This window comes from Protopterus annectens, chromosome 13.part0 (genome assembly GCF_019279795.1).
Source record: "Protopterus annectens isolate FY-2018-M chromosome 13.part0, PAN1.0, whole genome shotgun sequence".
Taxonomy (NCBI): Eukaryota; Metazoa; Chordata; order Ceratodontiformes; family Protopteridae; genus Protopterus; species Protopterus annectens.
Window position 1 is genome coordinate 935,734,989 of NC_056747.1, and position 26,277 is coordinate 935,761,265.

At 37.4% G+C, this 26,277-nt stretch overlaps 1 protein-coding gene across 1 annotated transcript in view; it reads right to left on the reverse strand.

The window, feature by feature from the left end:
* Positions 1-26,277, reverse strand: part of LOC122787991 (homologous-pairing protein 2 homolog) — a 121,148-nt gene that overhangs the window by 69,672 nt on the left and 25,199 nt on the right. The window contains exon 3 of the mRNA XM_044054918.1: positions 11,466-11,555. Within this exon, the coding sequence (XP_043910853.1) occupies positions 11,466-11,555 (90 nt within the window). The remainder of the gene's footprint in view (positions 1-11,465; positions 11,556-26,277) is intronic.

Consider the following 26,277-nt stretch of genomic DNA (forward strand, 5'->3'; position numbering starts at 1 on the left):
CAGATGTAGCCAATATTTGTACCTTTAGTGATATGTGCAAGGGAACATTGCAGCCAATGGACCCAAGCTTGCTAGAACCCTGTGCATAAAAGGATTATTACTCTGATGTTGTATTCTTTCAATTTGAATGCAAATGTCACACTAAGTGTAGCCAATTTGCACTGCCGAAGTTTTATTTTGGTAAAATAAAAAAAAGAAATTGGCCTGTTGATCATGTAAATAAATTGGCTTCAATACATTTTACTTGAGCATTTATTTTTGCAGCAAATTGAATACAAGTGCATTTTTTAAGCTTTCACGAGGAATTTTTTTTTGTTCAACTTACTGTCAGTTTTGTAAAAAAATATTAATTTTTGATACTCTCCATTATGCATCCTAGTATTTTTTAATGTGTTGATCTTACTTGACAAAGTGTTATTTGCTATGGTTTCAAATTTGCTAACATTTATATATTTTCAAACCTTGTGTAGTAATAATGCATTCATGTTTATTATTAGACATTGATGTCATGTTCTCTATACATATACTTATAATTTATAATTTAGTGTATAAGGAGGTTTATAGACCATCACAATTAAGTATTTATGATTACTGGCTGATATCAATGCCATTCAGATATTTATATATTGTTGTATGCATTTTTTAATTTTTGGTTCTGCACCCTTAAAGCTTAAGCAGTGGATTTATTAATTTTCTTCACACACACACATTTTCTATATAAGTATGAGAGCAATATAATGTAGATGTGGATATCTCTTTAAATAATTTTTTTATGCTAATTGTTTGATCATCACTCATTAACTTGATATATATATGGCTGCATCTCTTGAGAAGCATTGTTATAGATCTGAAGAAGCTGTGTAGCGAAAGCGCTTATCTTTTATCTTAATAAACAGTTTATTGGTATCAGTTGCCTAACTGTTTGGCGTTCATTCCACTGGACTCTGTTACATGAGGATTTGAACCTGCTCACTCTGGGGTTTGTAACTTGTTTTAATTGATTATTTTCTACTCCACTCACCCCAGCGTTAACCTGTAGCGAGACCAAGGTTTTTTATTTATTACGTATATTTTCAATACGGTCTCTGCGAGCAGGAGCAGGCTATTAGTGTTTCCTGGACTTTGTGCTTCATTCGTATAGATTTCCCTGCACGAATGGCAGAGATTGAGCTTGACTACGTCCCCAGAGATGAACATCGTGGGAACGAGACACCGCGTGATGACGTCATCGTAAAGAGGTTTCAAAATTACCTCAAAGGAAACGCCCAGTCCTCCTGGTTCCTTGATGTTGAACCAGCGCATACGGATGCACCAGGGCAGATTTTCGATTCCAATAAACTTTATACGACGCTTGAAGGTATTGAGAAGAGCTTTATTAAGCTCAAGAGGTTACAAGTACAAAGAACACATTTTCAGTTATGTTTGGATCGCAACATCATACCCAGGGGCTTGCGTGTGTTTACAATGCCTAGTCAAGGCAGGGACTATCCAGAACTCCTGGCACAGTGGCAACGCTTAAACATGGAGGTGAGTCAGAAATATTTAAAGTTACTAATTGACTTTTTCAAGCCGGAAGAGGCCACTTTGACTGAGGACATAAAGAATAAGCAGCGCCAGTTATTCAATGACTATCCTTCTGACATTGTGTGTCCCTTATTTGATAACATGCTAGACAGTATCTCTGTGTTTGAAAGGAAACTTTACCAACAGAAGCGACACAAGGTCATTAGAGACACTAATGACTTTAGAAATGGCCATGTCTTTATGTGGCCTAGGCTTAATTTGAAAGCTACAACAGGGACAGTGAATGAAAATATGAATAATGTTGTAAGAGAAATTGTACAGGACAGACCAACTAACAGAAATGTTGGAAATAATGTTGAAACTCGGGGGCTTAGAGCCCATATGGACTATCCTGTCTCAAACATTGAGAATGAAAGGGTCAATCAGTTGGATTCACCCCAAACCTCGCAAGTTGGTACATCTGATAATAATGTTGGAATTAAGAATGTCTTAAATAATGACCATTGTAATGACTCTATTGATGTCATACATTTAGTACATTCTACTGTAGATAGTAACACTAACCTATATCCAGAGGCAAGAATAGCAAATGATATAACTAAACAACCAGAGAATGGGCCTAAACATACATATCCCAATGGGCCTGTAGTTAGACCCAAACAAATGGTTCTGCATTCTACCCCTAACCCCAATATGCCCCCTCAGTTGGTTTTTCCACTACCAGTGAGAGCAGAGAACAACAAGTTCCGCTCCCGCTCAGTGAGCAGAGGGAGGCAGAAAAGAAAGCTCTCGGAAGAGTACACCCCACAGAAAACATTGAGGAAAATGTGGGTGGACAAACATTAGTACACAATATTTCACACATTATCTTGACTAAGGATGATCTGAGATTACTGAATAGAGGGTTGAATTTTATCCCCAGAAGCAAGAGTAATATGGTAGACACAATTATGGATGTCAAATTATTTTGCAGGAATATGATGTTGAAATTCATGTACAAAGATAGTAGTCAGACACCTTCTGATTTTAAATTTAAGAACTTGAGTGAATTTACCCCTACTAACCATCCACTAATAGAAGCATACATGAAACTCACTGAGGATGAGCTCTATGATTATTATGAGAATAGGACTCTTAATAAACAACATTTTAAGAACGATAACCTTACATATGGTGAAAGACTTAGCCTTAAGAAATTACAGAGTGATCCCAATATAGCCATTAGACCTGCTGATAAGGGAGGGAAGATAGTAGTCATGGACAAGACTGATTACAATGAACGTATGACCTTAATGTTATGTGATGACTTTTATGTTAAGATTGGCAAACAGGATGTTGATTATACCATCAAATATGTGCACAATACTATCACAGACATATATATGGGGTATTTGATTGACAAGGACACTCATGAATATCTCATTGTTCCCCATCCTATCATACCCATCATAAATGGTCTCCCTAAAATACATAAAGATTTGATAAACCCTCCTTTGAGACCTATAGTTTCAGGACGTGGCTGGGCAACCGAACATTTATCTGTCTACGTAGAAAAACATCTAAGGCATGTATTAAACAATAATAACACAGTTCTGAAGGACTCTTGGCAATTTCTGCTTGATCTATATACTTGTATTAAGGATATAACAATCAATATGGACTACATCTTTGTTACTTTTGACATTCAATCTTTATTCACAATGATTCCCAATGACTTGGGAGTTATGTATGTTACTGAATATATGCAGAGCCACAGTGATTATTCAGCTGTTAAGATAGATCTAATTACTTGTTTCCTGGAGCTGATATTAGAGAATAACTTATTCATGTTTAATGGTCACATATACAGACAGAAAGATGGCGTAGCTATGGGCACACCATGTGCCAATAGCTACGCCAATATGTTCTTAGCCCATTGGGAAGAGCATTTCCTTTTCAAAGTAGATCTATTTCTACAACATGTCATTTTCTATCGACGTTTTGTCGACGACTTGTTTGTTTTATGGAAAGGTACAGTAGAGCAACTTGACTTGTTTTTTATGACCATGAATAATCTCACTACCTGCCTTAAATTTACAATGAATAGCTCACAACATAGAATAGAGTTTCTTGACATGTACATTGAAAGACTTTATAATATCATCATTAACACGGGGGTCTTTCGGAAAAGTTGTTACAGTAACAACTTATTACATAGATCTAGTATGCACCCTCCTCATGTTTTTAGAAACATTATGAGAGGGCAAGCCATTAGAGCGTCTAGGCTTAATCCAATAAATCAATGTTTCGAAACTGAATTATCTAATCTGAATGATAGGTTAGTACAACGAGGTTACTATCGGAATGAAGTCAGTAAGCATTTGAAGGATGCCTCAGACTTAAGACTTACCAGAGGATTACCCTACTTTGGACCACAAGAACATTTAGTTGAGCCAGACTTAAATATGGTGATCCCACAATTTGTTAAATTTACTACGCAGTTTATGTCAGACCATCTAGAATTGAGAGAAATAATGTATAAACATTGGGATATATTATTAGTGGATAATGACCTTAAAACTATAGTGGGCAACCATCCAAAGTTTCTGTATAAAAACAAAAAGAATCTGAAGAGAAAACTTTGTTACACTACCACTACTCAATTAGACAAGAACAATGGTTATACTAAACCATGTGGACGTTGCAATTTTTGTAGCTACATAGATAGTACACCTCACTTTTATCATCCGGATTTGAGACAGTATTTTTCTACTTCTGCTGAAGCAGACTGTATGACACCACACATAGTCTACCTAGCTATATGTCAGATATGTTCCTCGTTCTATGTAGGGAAAACTAACCGCCCATTTAGGGATCGAATGAGAGAACATATCTATCATATTAAGAAGGGTTCAGCACATAATGCTCTAGCAAAGCATGTTATGATGACGAACACCTCACACACTTTTAATTTTAAAGCTCTCGAGGTGATACACCCAAACCCCAGAGGAGGTGATGTCATTACATATACTGAAGGTAGAGAAACTGAATGGATACTATTATTGAAAGCTGACAAAGGTTCGGGTCTTAATGAGAGAGCGTCCTTGAGACCGAAATTGAGACAAAGAAGGAACATAAAATAAAATAAAATAAAATAAAATAAAATATAATGAATAATAAAAAATATAATAAAAATATAATAATATTAGATAATCTAAAGAGAAGGGGCATTTTGACTTCATAGCTCCATTAAATTTTTTTTACCCATCTTTTATCATTCTATATAGTTTTAAGGTTACAGTTTTTTATTAGCGCACCTGCACACATATACATACATGTTTATACATTTTTTACCCATTCTTATTCATCTGCCTGAATATGCATTGTTGCAATTTTGATATTTTGATAGTTTGGACAGTGGTTTTAATACATTTATTAGAGATCTATTATTTACCGTAGTCATGTATATATATAATGGATAATTTAGTATATTATGCAGTTATTGATCTCTGAAATAATGCATTCATGTTTATTATTAGACATCATTAGACATTGATGTCATGTTCTCTATACATATACTTATAATTTATAATTTAGTGTATAAGTAGGTTTATAGACTATCACAATTAAGTATTTACGATTACTGGCTGATATCAATGCCATTCAGATATTTATATATTGTTGTATGCATTTTTTAATTTTTGGTTCTGCACCCTTAAAGCTTGAGCAGTGGATTTATTAATTTTCTTCACACACACATTTTCTATATAAGTATGAGAGCAATATAATGTAGATGTGGATATCTCTTTAAATAATTTTTTTATGCTAATTGTTTGATCATCACTCATTAACTTGATATATATATGGCTGCATCTCTTGAGAAGCATTGTTATAGATCTGAAGAAGCTGTGTAGCGAAAGCGCTTATCTTTTATCTTAATAAACAGTTTATTGGTATCAGTTGCCTAACTGTTTGGCGTTCATTCCACTGGACTCTGTTACATGAGGATTTGAACCTGCTCACTCTGGGGTTTGTAACTGTTTTAATTAATTATTTTCTACTCCACTCACCCCAGCGTTAACCTGTAGAGAGACCAAGTTTTTTTATTTATTGTGTAGTACATAGTTTAACCACTGTAATCAAACATTAAACATTGTTTGGCTGTTCCAGTGGTGAAGAGGGATACAGCCCAGACTGCAACCCAGCTGATCAGGGTTCAATTAGTGGCTCAGGTATCTGCAGGGAGTGATGGGCATCCCCATCCATGGAGGAAGGTGGTTGCATAGGAACTCCTGTCAGCAATCTGTAGTGGAGGCTGGGAACGCTGACATAGGGGGTACAGTATAAACAGGGGAAATGGTAGGGACATGGCTGAGCTGCTCTGGAGGCAGAGCAAAATACTGCCATCCCCACTGCATTCCCACTTCTCAGGTAGTTCTATACAGCCTAGTGGGTAGGAGTCGGGATGAGTAGGTAAAATTAAAGACCCCCCTGGACACACTTGGGTTCCACAAATGGTCCCAGTTTAAAATCAGGTAGCCAGGGGAGAGGAGAGGTGGTAGACCACCGATTTACCAGGGGCACAGGTGTAGTACATCATAGGATAACACAGGAGAGTTATGAGGGCTTAAATAAAATGTTTCCAGGCGCTTCCTGACATTGTTTTATCCTGTGAAAACACAATGCAGGTTAGAAAAATAAAAAGTTATGATGGTTCTCTTTGTAAACTTGCTACAGCTGTTCCAATGACAGGAAGTTTATTCTGTTGCAAAGATCAGACCTATTTGATCGATTTCTGATGTTCCGAGTTGCTTCCTGGTAATTCAGTATTTTGTTCCTATTTCATATAATCAGAATGCATATGTCAGGGAAGGTCAATGCTTCCATTGTACAACAGGTAACCCTGTACTGCAGTTCTTATTGTCAAACCTTTTTAAATAAAAGGTTCCATTTACCAATGGGGGAAGGTGAAGGGAGGTAGGTAGGTTAGTACTTGCAATGCTAGTCTCTGGTGAAGCCTGAGGGAACAGCAAGCTAGCAGACCATAAAAATATCTAGTCTGGCCACAACTGCATTTTGGTTAAAATATCACCTCAGACCATAAAAAATATCTAGTCTGGCCACAATTGCATTTTGGTTAAAATATCACCTATCAGTGTTTGAATGCTATGAAAAACAGGGTCAACACTGAAAAACTAGCGAGCCAATGTGCACGTCTGTTTTCCACATCAAACAAATATATACCATCGGTAGTACTTATAAACAAACTGTGTACTAAGAAACAGTGTGTTGCATTGTGAGGGATGGAAGAAACTGAGAACCAAACTTAAAGGTGCAATGGCCAGTGGTGTACAGTATGCACAGCACACAAATGAGCATATGAAAATGCAAATGAAGCTCCACAAGCAAACAAGAATACAAATGAGCAGATTCAAATGACTATTGTGTTTCATAATCATATATGTAGCTTCTAAAGTAACTCATGACTCTGCTGACAAGTGACTCATATTGGCATTACAACTTAACCAGTAGTATTAAGAAGCAAATGTTAAAGAGATGTAACTTGTTAAATTCATCAGCACTTATCTTAGATTGTAAAAATGGTTTCCAGTGGGATTGAGCATCGTGGTAGCCTGCAGCAATGACAGTGATTCAGCAAAAGGATGACCTTACAATCAGACCAGAAAATTACAGATAGGTTTCTGGTAGATCATATTATAAACAGTCTTATAGACACGAATCAGCCACATGCTAAATCTAGGGGAATGTGTGCTGTACCCATCCCTATAGGAGACAATGGTATATATAGCACCGACTATTCAAGCTACATGGACCTTTCACTGAAAAATAGGGGACAAATTAGATGTACAAGTATTTGGGAGACAAATGCCTAAAGTTTCTTGCCTCCCATACACCTAAAGTTTTCCGATACACTACTTAGAACAGCATATCTGCTTCCTCAGGACTGCTGAGAAGTGTCATCCACATGTGTGTCTTTTATGACTGTGCATGCCTCCCTGACATACTGGGTGCCACAGAACAAGCCTATGTCGCCCCAACTGGACCTCAATCAGGCATGTCAACAGGAAGGGCTACCATTCCTTGAACTACCAAGCATTATGTAATGCAGGGAAGACTGTCCATTTGCATCCATCACTGTGGCAGTGCAAAGGATTTCCTATAATTTAGCATGCCTTACCTTGTATTGCCCCTTCCAGCAAGGTGAATTCAGGCACATTAGAGATAGTACAGGCTCAGGAAAGCAAAAATAAAAAGTATCCTGAAACTGTGTGCCCACTACCTCCAAAAGATTTTTGATGCTGGATACCTTCAGCAGCCCTGCAAAACAATTAACCACCAGCTCCAAATTTCTGCTGAAATATCATAATGCTACACATGCTGACGCATACATTCAAAACACAGTCAAGAATAATGTGCAAAACACACATCCAGTGCACAACACATATCTAATGGGTTACTGCAAAACTCCCCAGCTGACAAGCTGTATGTTATGTCACTGTGCACAACACAAACTTGCATAAATGAGTGGGAGTGTGTCATATATGCATTACACAGCATAGCAAAAGCAGCAGCAGGAGAGCCATGTGATGTCAAATAGAACAATGCACATGAAGGAGCTGGCCCAGGCAGCAGGAGGTGCACTAATGACAGCTGGTCAGTAACTATGGGTCACAATAATCAGTGACAGTTAGTGTCAAAGACTAAACAGGACATACACAGTGTTACTCAAGCTTCCCAAGGTACATGTGAATCAGGCTCTACTAGTTGGTGATCTGCTTACAATACACTAGACATCACCTCAAAGCATGGGAATATGGAGGCTGTGGGCCACAGCTATCATTTGTAAATGTGTAGGGCACAGTACCACAAGGCTGTCAACACACAGTGTGAGACATGGGACACAGAAGATGACAGCAGCCATAGTGGACTACAAGGGGGGGGGGGGGAATCACCAATGATGACATGGCCCGATGTCCTCCTGGAAATAGATGGTAGTGGGGAATCTTCTTCTAAATGAAGGAATTCATTGATGCAAGAAATGATAGTGTCAGACTCCCTATGACCTGGATGGGTTGCCACTGCATGACGAAGGGACGGGCATTCATATATCCCCTATGACAAGGGAGTGCCACAACCTCTGACATTCACTGCATGCACTCTGCATGTCCCCTGGAATAGGTCCACTGTGCACATGCCCTATCCTGGCCTTAAAACATAAAAGCAGTAACTGCAGGTTGAGTTGTGTCCACTTCAGCAGTATGTACACCACTACAGACCTCTGACATGTAGTCTCAATAAGAATCCACATCTTCACAAAGACTCGGAAAGCAGACCTTGCTATGCACAATGAGCACATGATGGCAATAAACAGTATCCTACAATGAAGCTTGTGAATGTGTTGCATAACAAAGTGGAACAAGTGTCAGCAGTCTTTGGATTACAGTCATGCACATCTGCAGCTTTGGCAGCAGCACTACCTACATACAGAAGCAGGACATCACCACATATGCCTGTGCTACTGGCATATGGAGAGCATGCCCACAAGTAGTAGTGCGTACATGTCAGCTAGGCTGCATCAATCACCTCCTGCAGAAAACTGCTGATTCGGTCTATCAGCTAAGCCTGTTCTACTGGACCTCCACAGAGCAACCAGGCCACTGACACTGGCTACGCCAAACCTCACATAGTGAAGTATCTTGCAACCCACCCTGTAGCCATCACCTAACCCCACCCCCAGCCAAATGCTAGCCCCCCCCCTTCCCATGATGTGAGATCCTGTACCTTATTCCGCAGTACACTCTTCCTCCTCAACATTTGCCCTCACTTTGTACATCTCCCTCCTTTTTCATCCCAATCTCATGTGTGCACAGCCACCTCTGTCACAGTTTACTGGGTTTTGCCTGGCTATCTATTAGAAACAAGCACAATCACTTTTAAAAGTCAGGCAAGCCTGAAAATGGTCCACTTGATTCAGAACTCTATTCCAGCAAACAAAATTAAATATATGATGGCTACCCAATAAAAACAATGCCACAATTACATTAATGCAAATACCAGCAATAGCAATGGCAGTGTTTGTATACAAAGACAAATTCAAGGAATAGCATATGGCTATAAAGACATACGAGCCCATGTGGTACAGATGCTGCGTACATGTCACAAGACAACCAAGCTTCACAAGCACAGATCCACAATGCAGTAAAATGAATGTAAAAAATACACCAATAATGGTCACACGATTACAAAGGAACAACTACAGATCACAAGTTAGCTATAGCATCACATCATTACAAATAGAGATGGGAGACATGTCAGCAAAATCACAGTATTACGAAATACAACAGCACAAAATATAGATGCAATAGCAATGGCATGGGGTTTATCTAGAATTTTCTTATTTGTTAACCAGCATGTAAAATGGCCCTCTGATCCTTTTCATCCCTGACCCAGTCTGCAAGACACAGAATACTTGTGAAAGACAAAATAATGTCACAAAGACAATACGACTTCATAAACACTGAAATTACTTTATATGAATTTAGTAAACATGAACAAGACTTGAATAAGTAAATAATTAAATTAATATAGGTTACTTATATTTGTTTACTGGGTTATTGCACTCATCTCAATGGACCATTTCCAGGCACAGTCCAAGAGAATAGGATCGCATAAGAAAGTTCAAGCAGCAGTTAATGTCAAAACATGCATAGAAAAAATGGAATTATGCTCAGTAGGGCTTTATGGATAAGATGTCATAATGACCGAGATGGCTTATGCTACAGGGATATTATACAGAGATATGCAGACATTAGAAGAGGCAAATGAGAATAGTTGCAAGAAAGGATGCCATGGAGAGAAGACAAAGGTTAAGTCATGCAGGAGTATAAAGGAGAAGTGAGAGAGATAGAGAGAAGTAGGATGAATGACTAGCACTAAGAGGATGACAAGATGAGATAAGGAATGATGAAGGTTTACAAAATATTACATATTATATTACATAGACTGTATGATTAGCTATAAATGTACATTTGTTAACCAGGCAACTATACAGGTCTAACAGATGGCAGAAAAAGCAGTGTCAAAAGGATTACAAACATACACAGCCATAAAGATGGTGGAAAAAGCACTAGAATGGTTAGAAAGATACACTCATGTAAAAGGTACACAAAAGAACACCTACAGAGAATGAACAGAACAATATGCCTGCATTAAAGACACCGATACCACCAATATCAAGTTAAGATGCATAACCATAAACAGTACAGACATCAGTTACATCTACCACACAGTGTTAAAGATACAAAGTACCAAAAAATATTTTTCACCATTAGTAGCACCCTACATCACTCCTTTACCCTCCCATCTCTGACTCCCGCACCTCTTAGGGTGGTAATCCAGCACATCCAGTCACTGGGTGGGTTTGCCCTTTCAAGGGAAGGGGTTTAGTCCACCTGGATTGTGGCACCTCTCACTCTGGACAGGTGAAATGGCAACGACTACAGGTCCAGCACAATACACCTATGCATATTTCCTGCTATGCCCAGTTTCCAAAATAACTGTAGCATGTAATGACAATGGCCATTGTTGGTAAACAGTGCCATGCTGCTTCTCCCTAATCTCCAGCAGTGAACAGCACAGAATTAGTGTGCCCCATTCATGCCCTAAAAATAGAGGAGCTGAATTTTTTTACTCAGTCCTACTCTACAGATAACCTTCCTAAGTCACAGGTCAATACTGGGCAACCAGCTGAGTAGGCAGATACCAAACTCCAATACCAGTGAATCACCTCTGAAAGTAATGTCAGTTATTAATGGAAACAAATCAAGAGACTGAAAACACTTAAAAGGTTAAAATGATTCAAATTTCCAGCCATATACAAGACCCTGGAGATAACTATCAGATGGCACATAGTAACATGTTATGTCCCATGAAAGACTCACCTGATCAGCAAAATAAATTTTTTGTTTGCCATAAACCTTTTCCTTGATTTTGCCCTGTTGAGCAAGTTGTTCAAGAGCTTTCACTGCTGCCTACAGAAAAAAAATATATACATTATATGCACAAAGCAGTTTCAATAGACAGTACTGTAAAAAACCTTAGGCTGATTTCATTAAAGCCTACACTAAGTGACTGAATAGACAGCACAAGCACAACTCCCACCTTCTTCCTCCTAATTTTAGTTTTCCTACCAATTTTCTTGCCACCTTAAACACAGGAGTGTTCATAAAGGTTACCACAATGTGTGGACTACCTCTATATTTAATGTAATAAATAAATAGCACAAAAAATGGGGTAGGGATGTTCTTGAATACAGATAGTGTACACTCCAAGTGTTCATGAATCTGGCCCTCAGTGTCAAACTTCATAAATGTCAAAAATGACATCCTGCCTAAAATTATACTGTATTAAATCTGTTTTACAAGAAAAGCTGCAAGTACAATTCCTGTTACGATTACATCTTTACAAAAATATTACTTCTGAGTTTTCTGTTTGCATCTAAGAAATGCCAATCTGCCCAGAGTGAAAAGGCTTGCAACTGTCAGGCTGTGCTCAGTTAAGGGAAGCACATTAAGAAAGCCAGCTCACCCACCATCCCAAACATTCTAAGCACATGCTGCTTCTGGTCACAAATACAAAATGGATTAGGGGAATGCTGCAAGGCAGATACATGCATTTACTCGCCATCATAACAGCAAAAAGTAAATTTCAGCTCCCACGTAAGAAATGGCAGAAGGTACCCATGTGGAATTCCTTCAGAGTAATGTTTCCATCTGCATTCCTTCAGTAACCATGGAAAGTTGTACTCTTCACCCAGTAAAGCATTTCTTAAGTGCCATCTAAATCAATGAAAAACGAATGCAGTTCAGGTCCAGAAATACGCTCCAATATCACAGAACCACCACTACCCCCCCAACTCTCCTGCTACCTCAGAAGATACAAGTACCATAATTACCACTTCTTAGTACTAGTGGTCTTCTGTTCATCCAACGAACTCTTCAACTACTCCCAGAAATGGCACAACTGCTTGGATTGTCACAATACTCCCTTCTAAAGGGAATTCCTGTCACCCGATGTTGATGGCCAGACCCCCCAGAATGCCCTTAAAATCTGAGCAGGCCCCACCCCTATCAGAGCACATTTGGGGGGGGGAGGGGGTTAGAAAGAGGCTTGTAAACCCATAAGATGATGCAGAAAGGAGAAAAAGCTCCAAAAAACTCTCCTTTATACTGAAGGGAGAGTCTGTAGACCGCATCATCCTCAGCCTATCCATCAAGAACCCTGTAGCATGGTTTGCGATAACCCCCACAATGGATAAAAAAAATGTGCCACCATTGCAGCCTTCCATGGATAAGAGTAGGAATTGGTAATAAGAAAAATTGATAAAATGTCAGCTGTTAACTCTTTTTATCCCAGCCAACCTACAATAAATAAATAAGGCATCCAGAGCTTGTTCACTTTTTATTCCAGCCAACCTACAATAAAGCAAGGCATCCAGAGCTTGTTCACTTTAGATTTACCAAAGATACACACACACACAAAAAAGAATAAATAAATCTATACCATTTTCTACAGAAAATATATCAGAAACAAAACTACAAGTCTGAAAAAAGGCCACCAAGTTAAAATAAAAAACTGAGCAATTTTGTTTGTATGTACAGAGGACTTTCAAGATGGGTGCTGACTAAATGTGTCAGCGTGAAACTGATAAATTTGTTAAGAGACAGTAAAACTTATCAATCTGGATAAATCAGGTTACTAGCTAACAAGTACACTGCCTGGATACCAGGAAAACAAATGAAGAGAAAATGGAAAATGAGAGCTTTGGTTGGGAAGAACCTCACAGCTATTCAATAAAAAGCAGTACAAGTTGCAGCCTTATTATAAGAAATGTCTTCCAATAATTTAATAGGGAAAAATAAAATGCAATCAAAAGTATTTAAGTGAGACACTGGGGAAATACAAATACATTCAAATGACAAAAGGGTAGAAAAATGGAAGGTTTATGTAGCCAGACAAGCTGATAATACAGCAGATTGAAATGAAGTAACAACTGGCTAAATATGAGGCTATAAGAAAACTGCTAAGATGACTGAGCACACAGAGAACACCAAAGAGTTTTTTGATATAGCAGAGAAAATGGAAGACTGCATTAATGTTGTGAAAGTACAAATAACCAAAAGGACTATTTACTTATTTTACTTTTGTTTACCAGGAAAATCCGAATGGACACATCCTTTTTCAGGGAAGGCCCAGTGAGAAAAAGTTCCGCTTAGCAGAATTAAATAAAGTAAAAATGAATAATGCAAATTATAAATTAAAGTAAATCTAAGATACTAGATACATTCAGTTTAAGATACTGAAAGATGACACAAGTACACTCAGTTTAAAATAATATTTCACAATATTTGCCAATTCAGCAGACATTCCATGTATATGCTCCAAATCTGGATATCAGAAAGATGTGACCTATATTAGTAAAAACAAAATTAAAGTAGAAGAGTGAGCTGCTTCTGACAAAATCATGGAGAGAGAAAGGTATTAAAAATTAAGAACACTGAAGTGACAGAAAATAGTTATTTGCAGTGAATCGGTCAGAAAAGCAAGTTTATCCCTGCACTCAGGGGGATGTCAAAAAGGCAGGTGCGAGATTCAAGCTACTATATAGTGAAAGATCAAAACACATTTTGGATGCAGAGCAGGCTACAGAGAATTTAAAAAGGTTTAATCAAGAAACAATAAACCAGCAAGATGAAGGCCTTGTCTGACAATAAGGATGCCCATAAAGAAGCATGGCCAGTGAAACCTTTCCCATTGCTCCAAAGGAAAATGCTTGAGTAAAAGAAAAAGCCCAGGAGCTGAAAATAAAAACCCACACAAAAGTAACCGATTCAAATCAGTGATCGGTACAGGAAATTGACATGATCAGAAGTCCAGCAAAGTAAAATTAGCAAATAAGTGGGAGAACTTTATAACATCAATCCCACTAACTGCAATTTAGACATGTGGACTACAGTTTGACAATTAATGTTAATACAGTAAAACATTAATCACATTTTGGCAATATTTAGGACACTGAATGGACTGAAATGCCAGCAAGTAAAACAAATTTCTTCTTGTTTAGATTTCTGCACAGGTTTCCCCAATTTAAAATGCATGTTATTTTGTAAATTAGTTCTGTATAGAATGAAATCAGGGCTATTTCATGTGGGAGGAGGGAGTTTTCACTGACTACGCAAATTATAAAACATACAGATTCAGAGACTTCCAAGACGGCTGCACACTGAACAGCTTAATTTCATCTCTCCTAGTGTGAACAGAAACTCAGGAGAGAGAGCGCCTGTGCATTTTTATTTTGGGTAAATTGCAGTTACTAGCTGTGCAATGCCTGGATGCCAGCAAAGAAGAGAGAACCTGAAAGAAAAATCAGCCACAAAAAGGTGAGGAGAAAACATTGCCTGGGAAGAATCCTACAGCTGCACAGCAAAAAAACAGTTCAATCACCAGCTTAGCTACAAAACATGACTTCCAGCAACCTTGAGGAAAAAAATAAATCAAATGTGCTCAGAGCCGATTTAAACACTGAAGGAGTATATTGACTCAAACAAAAGCCTAGAAAAAATGGAAGAAGCTTTAAACAGATATTCATATGAACTGAAACCGAAAAAATCACAGGTCAAAATGAAGAAATGGCTGCTGAAGAGATTTTCCAAAAAAGAAAATGGTATAATTAAGAGGACAGAGCACACAGTGAAAACCTGAGATTTTCTGCTGTACCAGATGAACTGGAAGGAACACAGACTACATTTAATTTTATGAAAGCACAAATAAGCAACTGGACTGGTATTCCACAGCAGGAGATGTTAACTGAAAGGGCACATTGTGTGTAAGCTCCAAACCTGCCCATGAGAAAGCAGCTAAGACCTCTAAATAGCAAAGATGCAATTCAGCAGAAGAGTTGATTCTAACAAAACTGTGGTGGAAGGCCAAAGTACTACAAGTTGGACTCTGTACATCAGGCAGAAGAATAAATGTATTCCAGCAATCAGGCAATGTCAACAGGCAGGTGAGATTCATGCTGATGTATCCCGCTGTTTTCAGAATCTTTCTTCCTGGAGGGTGAAAGTAATTTTTTGATGGAACATGCTAAGGAGGAAATACAAAAAAAGTTTGCCCAGCAAAAAGCGATCAAATAGTGGGAGACTGTTTCTTATCCTTCTTATAATAAAGCTCAGAGAAATTATACCAGTGAAGCTTTCCCCGATGTTCCAAAGGAAAATGCTTGAGAGACAGACACCTGAAGGTGCCCTCCATGAGTACACATTGGAAATGAACCAAAGACTAGAGTTGGAAAACAGAGAGCAACAAGAAAACCACCAACAAGGAAATTAATGAGTAAATATGGGGCTACAAAGCATCAACCACATTTGTGAAATACGACTTAAGAAAGCCTGGAAATATTGGACTTTTTTGGCTGGGTTAACCTTGTAGCAGACTCCAAAGCATATGCCCTACTAGAACATTAAGGGAGGAAGAGGAAAGAAAGAGGTTAAGTAAAACAATTATTGTTCGCAACAGTATTTCTATAAAATATGAATACTGCATGTAATACAGTAAAGCATCTCCAGTTATTTTTGTGCGTTATAGGGATACTAGAGTAAACAGGTACCCTCCTTTTTCACCTTTTTTATAACTTATTTAGTCTTAAGAAATGTAGGCACTGTAATGTGGAGAGCATGCTTAAGATAATACGGTGTAATCTTGGGTTACTGAGGTGAGGGACTGGTTGTAAAGTACACAGACCATGATACAAGTAAAACTGGTATACTTTTTCTTACATAATGACTGTATTAAAGGTTCTTAACTTGATCTAAGAAGTTTTAAACTGGATGAAAGTAAATAAAATACTGAATTTAATGAAAATGAAAAGTTTTCCTTTAGCAAACAAATGTTCACAGTGCAACTTGAGAAACTTGTAGCTAAAGGCAACGGTCTCTGGTTCTCATTTCGATGGAGACAAGCTGATAAAAGTGCCAATAAAAACAGAATACTCAATAAAACACGCAATCCGGCACCATAATGGTTGTCCCAAATTCTCAAAGGAACAGTACGACCAACGAAATAAATGAAAATAAATGAAAATTTATTGTGAACTACAAAAACAAGACTCAAAATTCAATAATTCCCAAATAGTCCATTAAGCGCTTTCGTCTCCTACCACGGGAGACTTCATCAGAATAACATTTTTCCACATTAAAGGTTCTTTTATAGATTCTCCTTTTTGAATCAACAAATGAAAGTCTTTTTGGACTAATTAACTATTAACTTTTTAGAGCCGCAGGTTAGATAGTCAGTTTATCCAACCAGCATAATTACAACAGTATTAAAAATGATATATATGTATACATAAATAAAAAGAAAAACACATATTTCTTAATCTTAAAAAAGAAGAAGAACCACACTCTTCTTGTTTTTTGTTTTAAAAGTGCAAGTGCCCTTCCCATCAAGGAAACCAGGTAATCCACAGCTATTAATATCTTAATAATAATAAAAAATAATAAAAAAATAGCTGTGGATTACTTGGTTTCCTTGATGGGAAGGGCACTTGCACTTTTAAAACAAAAAACAAGAGTGTGGTTCTTCTTTTTTAAGATTAAGAAATGTGTTTCTTTCTTTTTATTTATGTATACATATATATAATTTTTAATACTGTTGTAATTAGGCTGGTTGGATAAACTGACTATCTAACCTGCGACTTTAAAAAGTTAATAGTTAATTAGTCCAAAAAGACTTTCATTTGTTGATTCAAAAAGGAGAATCTATAAAAGAACCTTTAATGAGGAAAAACGTTATTCTGATGAAGTCTCCCTTGGTAGGAGACGAAAGCCCTTAATGGACTATTTGGGAATTATTGAATTTTGAGTCTTGTTCTTGTTTTTGTAGTTCACAATAAATTTTCATTTATTTTCATTTATTTCGTTGGTCGTACTGTTCCTTTGAGAATTTGGGACAACCTTTATGGTGCCGGATTGCGTGTTTTATTGAGGTTCGTTTTCTGTGCGCCGTTTGGTTACCAGTGGTTGTGTTGTGATCCGGACACGAGGAGTCCTCTCAATTAAACGGAAGATGGACAGTAGTGCGATGTTAAATGAATTGTTGAGAGTGATTCAGGCTCATTCTCAAGCTGACATTTTACCAGCAGGCACTGGTAATAGCATACCATGTGCGCAGAGCAGTCCTAAGGACCCCAGGAGCGGGCGTAATACAGCGGAGCCAACTAATCATATGAGAACTGAAGGAAGGGCCGCTAGGGAGCACGTTAATGGAAATACTACAGATGGTGCGAGAAATAACGGAGATTTGGGGACAATACACCAACCATTCATGGAAGCCTACAAGGATATCGAATTTGGAGCATGGCTAAAGTCCTTTCATGGTGGTGTGGGCGATGCGAGCAGAGAGACAAATTCAAATAAAGGGAAAACAAATGGTTATACTTATAAGGACAAATGTATAATTTTTAAAACATTGTCTAGATATAAATCTTTATCAGTCGAGAATTGGTATTTCGAAAAGTGCATAAAAGAAAGAATAGTGCCAAAGGGATTGAGATTGAACAAATTTCCCAATAACATCAATGGAGACCAGGTATTTTTTAAAGATATATGTGATATATTAAATAATTGTGGTTTGTTAATTTTAAAAGCCATGGTGAAACATAATATTGAGGTGATGAATCAAACTAAAATAGAAATTGATAAAATGCACAATGATATTAATAGTGATTTGATGTTTACTGTCGACGAAAATAAAAATGCATATTACAGAGTACTCCATGATACTGACAAGCTAGTCAATTCTAATGTAAGTAGGAAATTTAAAAAGTTTGATAGAGATTTGAAAGAATATGAAGCAGGTGCTGCATATGTGCAGGGTGAGAAGGTGAAAGCATACAAACCTTTTAATACACACTTTCCACAGAGGCATGTGGCGGACAATAGGACATATTATCCACAGCAACCTCAGAGGGCGAAGGCATGGCAGCCCACATATGGGGGGAGATATAATAACAATAATAATAATTATTATTATAACCGTAACAATCAGAAAAGAGGCTTTTATGAAGAGGAATTTGATGAAGCATTTCCTATATTAGACAGAAATGACTGTGAAGAAGGGATTAACAGTCAAGGGGGTTTGGAAGAGGTCAGAAGATCTGAAAGACTAAGAAGTAAAAATCAGCAGACCTCTTATGCACGGGCAGCTAAGGGAGATCAAGCAAATATGGGTAGAGATACAAGTGGACAGGATTTTCATTAAATGTGGACTATGACATTGTGCAATTGGAGAATAGTGATATTATTTATGATATTGAGACACATGACAAGCAGGTTATATATACTTACAATAATTTTAATATATTTAATTACAAGGACATTGTTGTTGATGGAAACTACTTTGACTTATTTGTAAAAGGTTTTTCTTTTGTCCCAACTAGGAAACCTAAGGTGGAAGAATTTGTGCTTGACATCAAAATGTTTACACGGAAGTTGAATTTCAGACATATATACAATAATGACGTCAGGGTGGAAAATAGTAGTAATAATAATATTAATAACTTGTTTGTGAGGCACAGCATTTTTAATCCACCTTTGCATCATGAGATTTTAAATTTTGAACGTTGTGCGATCAACAAAATTAGGAATGAATATAAAAATATTAATGAGACTAATAATTTAACACACATAGAAGAGAAATTACTATTTGAGTTAAGTAGTAATAAGAGGTTAAGAGTAATGAAACCAGATAAAGGAGGGGGAGTGGTTTTAATGGATACATGGGAATATACAAGGAAAATGAAAGGGATTTTAGACAAGGATGACAATTATACCTTGGTGACTAAAAATGAGATTAACATATTTTACAGGAAAATTGATCTGATTTTAGAAGACAATGTATTATCTGGAGCTATAGATTTAGCACTTTATAAATATTTAAAAGTACCAAAACCTGTTATCCCATGCATCTTTGGGATTCTTAAGGTGCACAAATCAGTATCCGACCCTCCTTTGAGACCCATAGTGGCCTCTCATGGTTCAAAAACACAACCGATGGCGATTTATGTGGATGCTATGATTAAAAAGATCTATAGTAGATGGGATCATATTTTAACGGATTCTTGGGACTTTTTAAAGAAAATGAGGGTAAGTGAATACATTGACAACATGTTATTTATTACTGTGGATGTAAAGGAGCTTTTTACGGTAATTCCACAAAATATAGGCTTAGAGTGGTTTGAAAAGATTGTAGCTGAAATGGACTGGTTGACACCAGCTGAATTTAGAAATGTGCTTGAGAATATGGAACTGGTTTTAAAATACAATTTTATTTACTTTGAAGGTGATTATTATCATCAGAAGGAAGGGGTGGCTATGGGGTCCGCTTGTGCCCCTAGCTACGCTAATGTGATAATGTTATACTGGGAAAGGGAATTTGTATTTAATTCTGAATTTAATAATTACATAGTAAAATATTTCCGGTTTTTAGACTATATATTTATTTTGTGGAATGGTGCAAATGAGAATATAGAAAAATTCATACAGTATATTAATAATACCACAGTTTTTGAAATTTACCCATTCTATAGAGACGGATGAGGTGCATTTTTTAGATGTGGAGCTTTCAAAGGACAGGAATAATAAATTATATAAATCTACTATATACAGGAAGGAGAATTTCTCGAATACCTATCTGCATTACGATAGTGACCATTCTTATCAGAGAAATATAGTTAAGGGACAGATAAGAATGGCACGTATGATTTCTGATAACAATGAATTTTTGAAAGAAATTGATTATGTGAGTGGTTTATTTGAAGAAAGGGGATATCCATTGGATTTAATTACATCAGTTAAAAAATATGTGGTAATGGGTAGGGGGACTAGATATATTCCGCTCCTGAAACAAGATGCAAAAAGTGATGTAGAACAAACAAAAAGTGATGATGAACAAACTAATAAAGATGACGAACAAGCAATTAATAGGAACAATGGCGCAGGGACAAAAGGTGAATTTGAAGTTACACCATACCTTACGACTACACATTTTTATGGGATAAAATGGTTGAGGAAGAGTATACATGAGGTGTGGGACATGTTCAGAGGTATAACATCCAAAACAGAGGTATTTAAGAACGATTTAAGGTTTAGTTTTAGAAGGAATCCTAACATAAAGAATATAATGGAAAAGAAAGTACAGAATGGAACCAAAAAGAAACATGGAACCTATAAATGTGGGAGATGTGGGCAATGTCCCTATATTTTGGAAAGTAAGGAAATAAAATTACCCAGTATACAATTAACTATTTCAACCAAAAAATATAGTAGTTGTTACTCTAAGGGTGTAGTCTATTTGGTGATATGCAAGGCCTGTGATAGTTACTATGTGGGAAAGACGGAAAGATGTCTAAAAAATAGAATTTATGAACATGTCAGGGACATAAATAGACATAATGAAAATAATGCACTTTACAGACATGTACTCAATTGTTCCAATGTTGATTTTAGATTTTGGGTACTGGAAGAGGTCAAATACCCAGAGAGAGGTGGTGACTGGGAGACCAAAATTGAATATAGAGAAATGATATGGCAGATGAGATTAGATTCAAGTTGTGGTAAAGGTCTCAACAATAATATATCCATTACACCAGCTCTCAAGATTTTAGCAATGGACCCAAAAATAATCAAGGGGTAACTATGTTATTTATGTACAGACATGCACATTCTAGAAGGTAGTTTCTAAGACATTTTTATGGTCATTTTTATAGTTAACTTCAAAGTCATTTTTTAAAATTAGAGAACATCCATGTTTTACAATAGTTTTTAAGTATGTATTTATTTAATGTATTTTATACAATTTTAATATTTTTGTGTGTATTTATAGGTATTTTTAATATTGGTATTCAATATATTTGTATGAATATTCATTTATATATTTTATTATACAGTATTTATGTATTGTCAAGCACAATATATTAAAATATATTAATGTATTAGAATAAACTACATAAGCAGTATAAATTGGCACATATGCTTATGTTGCCTTAATGGAATTCTTACATCATGAATTTTATTATTATTAAGATATTAATAGCGGTGGATTACCTGGTTTCCTTGATGGGAAGGGCACTTGCACTTTTAAAACAAAAAACAAGAAGAGTGTGGTTCTTCTTCTTTTTTAAGATTAAGAAGTATGTGTTTCTTTCTTTTTATTTATGTATACATATATATAATTTTTAACACTGTTGTAATGAGGCTGGTTGGATAAATTGACTATCTACCCTGCGACTTTAAAAAGTTAACAGTTAATTAGTCCAAAAAGACTTTCATTTGTTGATTCAAAAAGGAGAATCTATAAAAGAACCTTTAATGTGGAAAAACGTTATTCTGATGAAGTCTCCCGTGGTAGGAGACGAAAGCGCTTAATGGACTATTTGGGAATTATTGAATTTTGAGTCTTGTTCTTGTTTTTGTAGTTTACAATAAATTTTCATTTATTTCGTTGGTCGTACTGTTCCTTTGAGAATTTGGGACAACCTTCATGGTGCCGGATTGCGTGTTTTATTGAGGTTCGTTTTCTGTGTGCCGTTTGAAAAACAGAATACTGTTTTTCTTTCAATGGCTAGGAAATAGATTTTTTTTTACATCTGGGAAAGGAAAGATTAAACAAAAACAGACAGCACTTGGTGGAAGTAGAAACACAGGGTGTACCCATGTGTCAATCGATAATTAAAGCTGTCAGTCTGAGACAACTATTCCTATCAGGAGGGTTAAACTTAATTTGAAGATGTACAATTGTCCGTTTGCATTAAGTTAATAGGTTACGGGGGGGGGGGGTATGTGGGTTTTCAGTAAAAGAAAAAAAGTCTTGTAAGATATGGAGAGGACAAATAACTGCACAAAAGCCACACAACAGTATGCACGCAACACATAAGCTCAAACATTTTGAAAAGCTGTTGTATACAACAGATGGTAACAATAACTTATAATGGTAGCAATTTCCATATTATCTTTGAACAGGAATGGTCTCACAGGTACATACAAAAAGAAAGAATATAACTACATAAGAAAATGCAGCGTGCAAGTAACTATGCTGCAGAAGACATGCTTGGAAAGAAATGCACATCTGAATTTGATAAAAGGATTTCAGGATGGTTACTCATCTGCTTATCAGGGAAACGGGGAATACTTGTATTAATTCTTAGAGGAGCTCCAATAGTGACAGAAGAGGAAAAAAAAATAAATAAACCCAGGACTCTGTAGGCTTTGCACAAAGCCTACAAGGAGTGTTTGAGTATGAGAAGTTTGCTCATCACGCAGCATTGTGCCATGCATATTAATGAGGTGTGGCACATGCAAACAAGGTTCCATGGGTTGCACCAGTGTTACTGGCTGCAATACCTCCAATATGAATACGATCATACCCCTCAACCTTTTACTCTAAGGAATTTGGACAAAGACTAAAATAATGGGGTGGGGGGGCAAAGGCCCAAAATCAGCGACAGATTTTCAATACTGTTCTTATAAACAGAGTTGCTAGAACAGGATTTGTGTTGGTATGCATTTTCTGAAGGATATGAAGAAAGTTAAATGTATGTCATTATGTATGGACTTCAATCTTCAGTGATTTTCCAGAAACCACAATGTTTTACAAGGAACGGACCCAAAATACGAGGTAAAAATCTGGAGAGAAGGGAGATATGATGCAGATAGCATTTCTGTGCAACGTTGCTGGCCACGAAAGTGAATCTTGAGTTTTCTTCATTAAAATTTGTTTGGGGCACTGCCAGATAGTTTTTCCTCATTTCATCAAGTATGTCTCCACTTTTTTTTTTTTTTTTTTGGGGGGGGGGGGGAGCAGGGGCAGTGTTTGAGCAATGCAATGCTTAGCACAAGCATGTTTGGCTGTGCTCATCTGGTTTGCATGAAGCGCTGCAGTGCACAAACTGTTGAATGGACCATCCAAGCTGCAGACAGAACTCAGAGCCACATACATAAACTGGAAGCATTCAATTAATACCAATGGTCATTGCACAAACATGGTAAGTGTCATTACACTGCGATTAACAGTGAGCACTTTCCAATAAATACCAAGATAAAGAATATCATGTTACTAATCCTGTGGCAGCAGGTGTTAAGTGTAGGTCTGGAGTGCAGATGAGCTGGGGTTCTACTACAGGGTGTACAAACTGTTTTACTGTTGTGACATTGCAGATTATAGCAATGAAGTGCAACATACACAAACTGTTTTCTCAACCATCTTATGGTAACAGCAGTAAGTGTAGGACTCCTGTACAGATGCAAGAGAGTTCGAATACAGCATATTCCGTACATTTTTAACATTGTAACACTTCACATTAGTTACTCTCACTAACAACACTTGACATAGTGTAGGTGATATTAATATGTAGGAGGGCTGAGACAATAAGTGTGGCAGTTATTTACCTATTTATCTATGTATTGTCCATTTATTCTCATGAGTGTGGGTATACCGTGTACTATGTTCGTACAAACATATTTGTGCTATATGGACTGGCATGATCTTCCCATTTGGTCAACATTTACACAAGTGCCTGCATACCAAATAACCTTGAAATTGCATTGCTTGCCACTGTTGCACATTGTTTATCATGTCCACACCCTTGACTACCATGTTTGCCCAATGCTAAGCGATGCGCAACCTTTTCAAATGTTGTGAAACCAAAAAGTGAGCACTTTCAATAAAGCGTGATATGAGCAACTGGTGGGAAAACATCAGAATACAAAATGCAGTTAGTGGGAAATGCTCGTTCTTCATGGAGTTTCATCTATGGTAGACATATCTGTGGTTTCTGGTGAGGGAGTACGATTCCGAATGCAGAGGTGGGGTGTTCAGGAGTCCAAAGCTTTTATTGGGCTCCTTAGTTAAGGATCATGGACCCCAGCTGCTGCAACAGGACAATTCAGTCTCAGAATACAAATCTGAAGCCTGGAATAATATTGCCAAGGCTTTGATCAGTGCTACAGATATCCCTGCACTGGTGAACAACGCCAACATCATTTTGATGACCTCCGAAGGAACCGGGATACCCTCAACCATTGGATTGGGGAATTTAGTACGGGGGACACCCCACAGATGTGAAAGTATAAATTACAAATGACTAATTGTAAGTGTTAAAAGCTGAATATAGTCAACACTGGTATTCATAATGATGTTGTTTATTTTCCACAGCTGCCACGGAGGGAGCATCCAATGTGAAATCTCATGCCACACATTTGTCAAGGATGCAAGAAACATGTGGTATGTATGCATCAGAACATGGCTATTGCAGCATTAAAAGGCAAGGACGGCTTAGTTGGCATTTAATACAGTTGTATCAAATTGAACATGCTTATCGAAACTGTAAAAGAAAGTATGCATGCAGTAGTCTGTAGGACAAAACACTACAGAATTAAGAGAGTAGTCGGCAGTTGCGGGTTAGAAAACCACACTTCCCAAATATACAATACTGTTATTTTCTCATTATTATTGCAATGCAAGTTCTTTTCATTATTGTAATGTAACTTCAGACCTCTATACCAATGGCACAAATGCCCTGCTGTAAACTGTAATCAGTATAACTGAACACTCATATGTGCAATATATGCACACAAAGGATTGCTGGCTGCAATCTGTATTACAGTGTGCATCTGTTATGAACTGGGTAGTCTTAAAATTAATAAAGAAATTAGTTAGGAGTTTGTAGCATTAAAAGTAATAGAATAGAGTCAAATAATTGCATCAATGCTTTGTGTGTCACATATAAAGTTACTAATGTTCTCCCTTTTCTTCTCTCTTCCCAACCCTTATTAATTTATTTATTATCCCCCCCCCCCACGGCACAGCGGGTAGGCCTGTCCCACAGGATCCTCCTGCCCCCACTCCATAGGCTACAGCACCACTGCCCAACACATCTGGTGCACAACCTGACAGCACCCTCTGCTGCCCTGCAGTACCTGATCCCTCAGGTAGTTCTACCCCAGAGGATAGGCCTATGACTCCCTCCAGGAGTAATGGTGGCATTGGTGACCATCACCGGAAAAGAACTGCCAGGGATTGTATGTGTGTATGCCTACACTGGATGGAGCGCCTCCTCTCCATCCTGGTTCAAAATACTTAAAGGAGACAGCCACTGCAGCCAGCAGCACAGTGAGGTGACAGCGATGACAATCCACTGGGTGAGGATTCTAGTCTCACTGTCACCCAGCTTGATATGCATGGGACCTCGATTTCACAACCCCCAACCATGGTGTTCACCCACCTCAAGTCCTTCACCATATCCCTATCTGGTCTTGTATGTCCTGTCGTTCATTGCTTCCTCACCTACCCAACTTGCATGACCCAAACATACTTGGCGTCTCTTACCCATCATTCTTCTCTGGAAAAAATAAATAAAAAATTTAAAGATCCATAATTCCGTCCAGTTGTCTATACAAGACTGTTGGTCACCCCTCAATCGAGGTGATGGTCCAAATTCAGCCAATATTCTGCATATATGATCATGTTTTACTGTTGAAGAAATGGATAGCTATGGTTCTTTCCTACATCTCTCCTGCACATTCCTGCCCTTTCACTTTGTTTTTCCCCCTGCTTGCTCCCCATTTCACCACTCTCTGGCTCCGGCCTTCATTTCACCACTCTCCGGCCTTCCCATTTCTCTTCTTTAAAGCATAATTG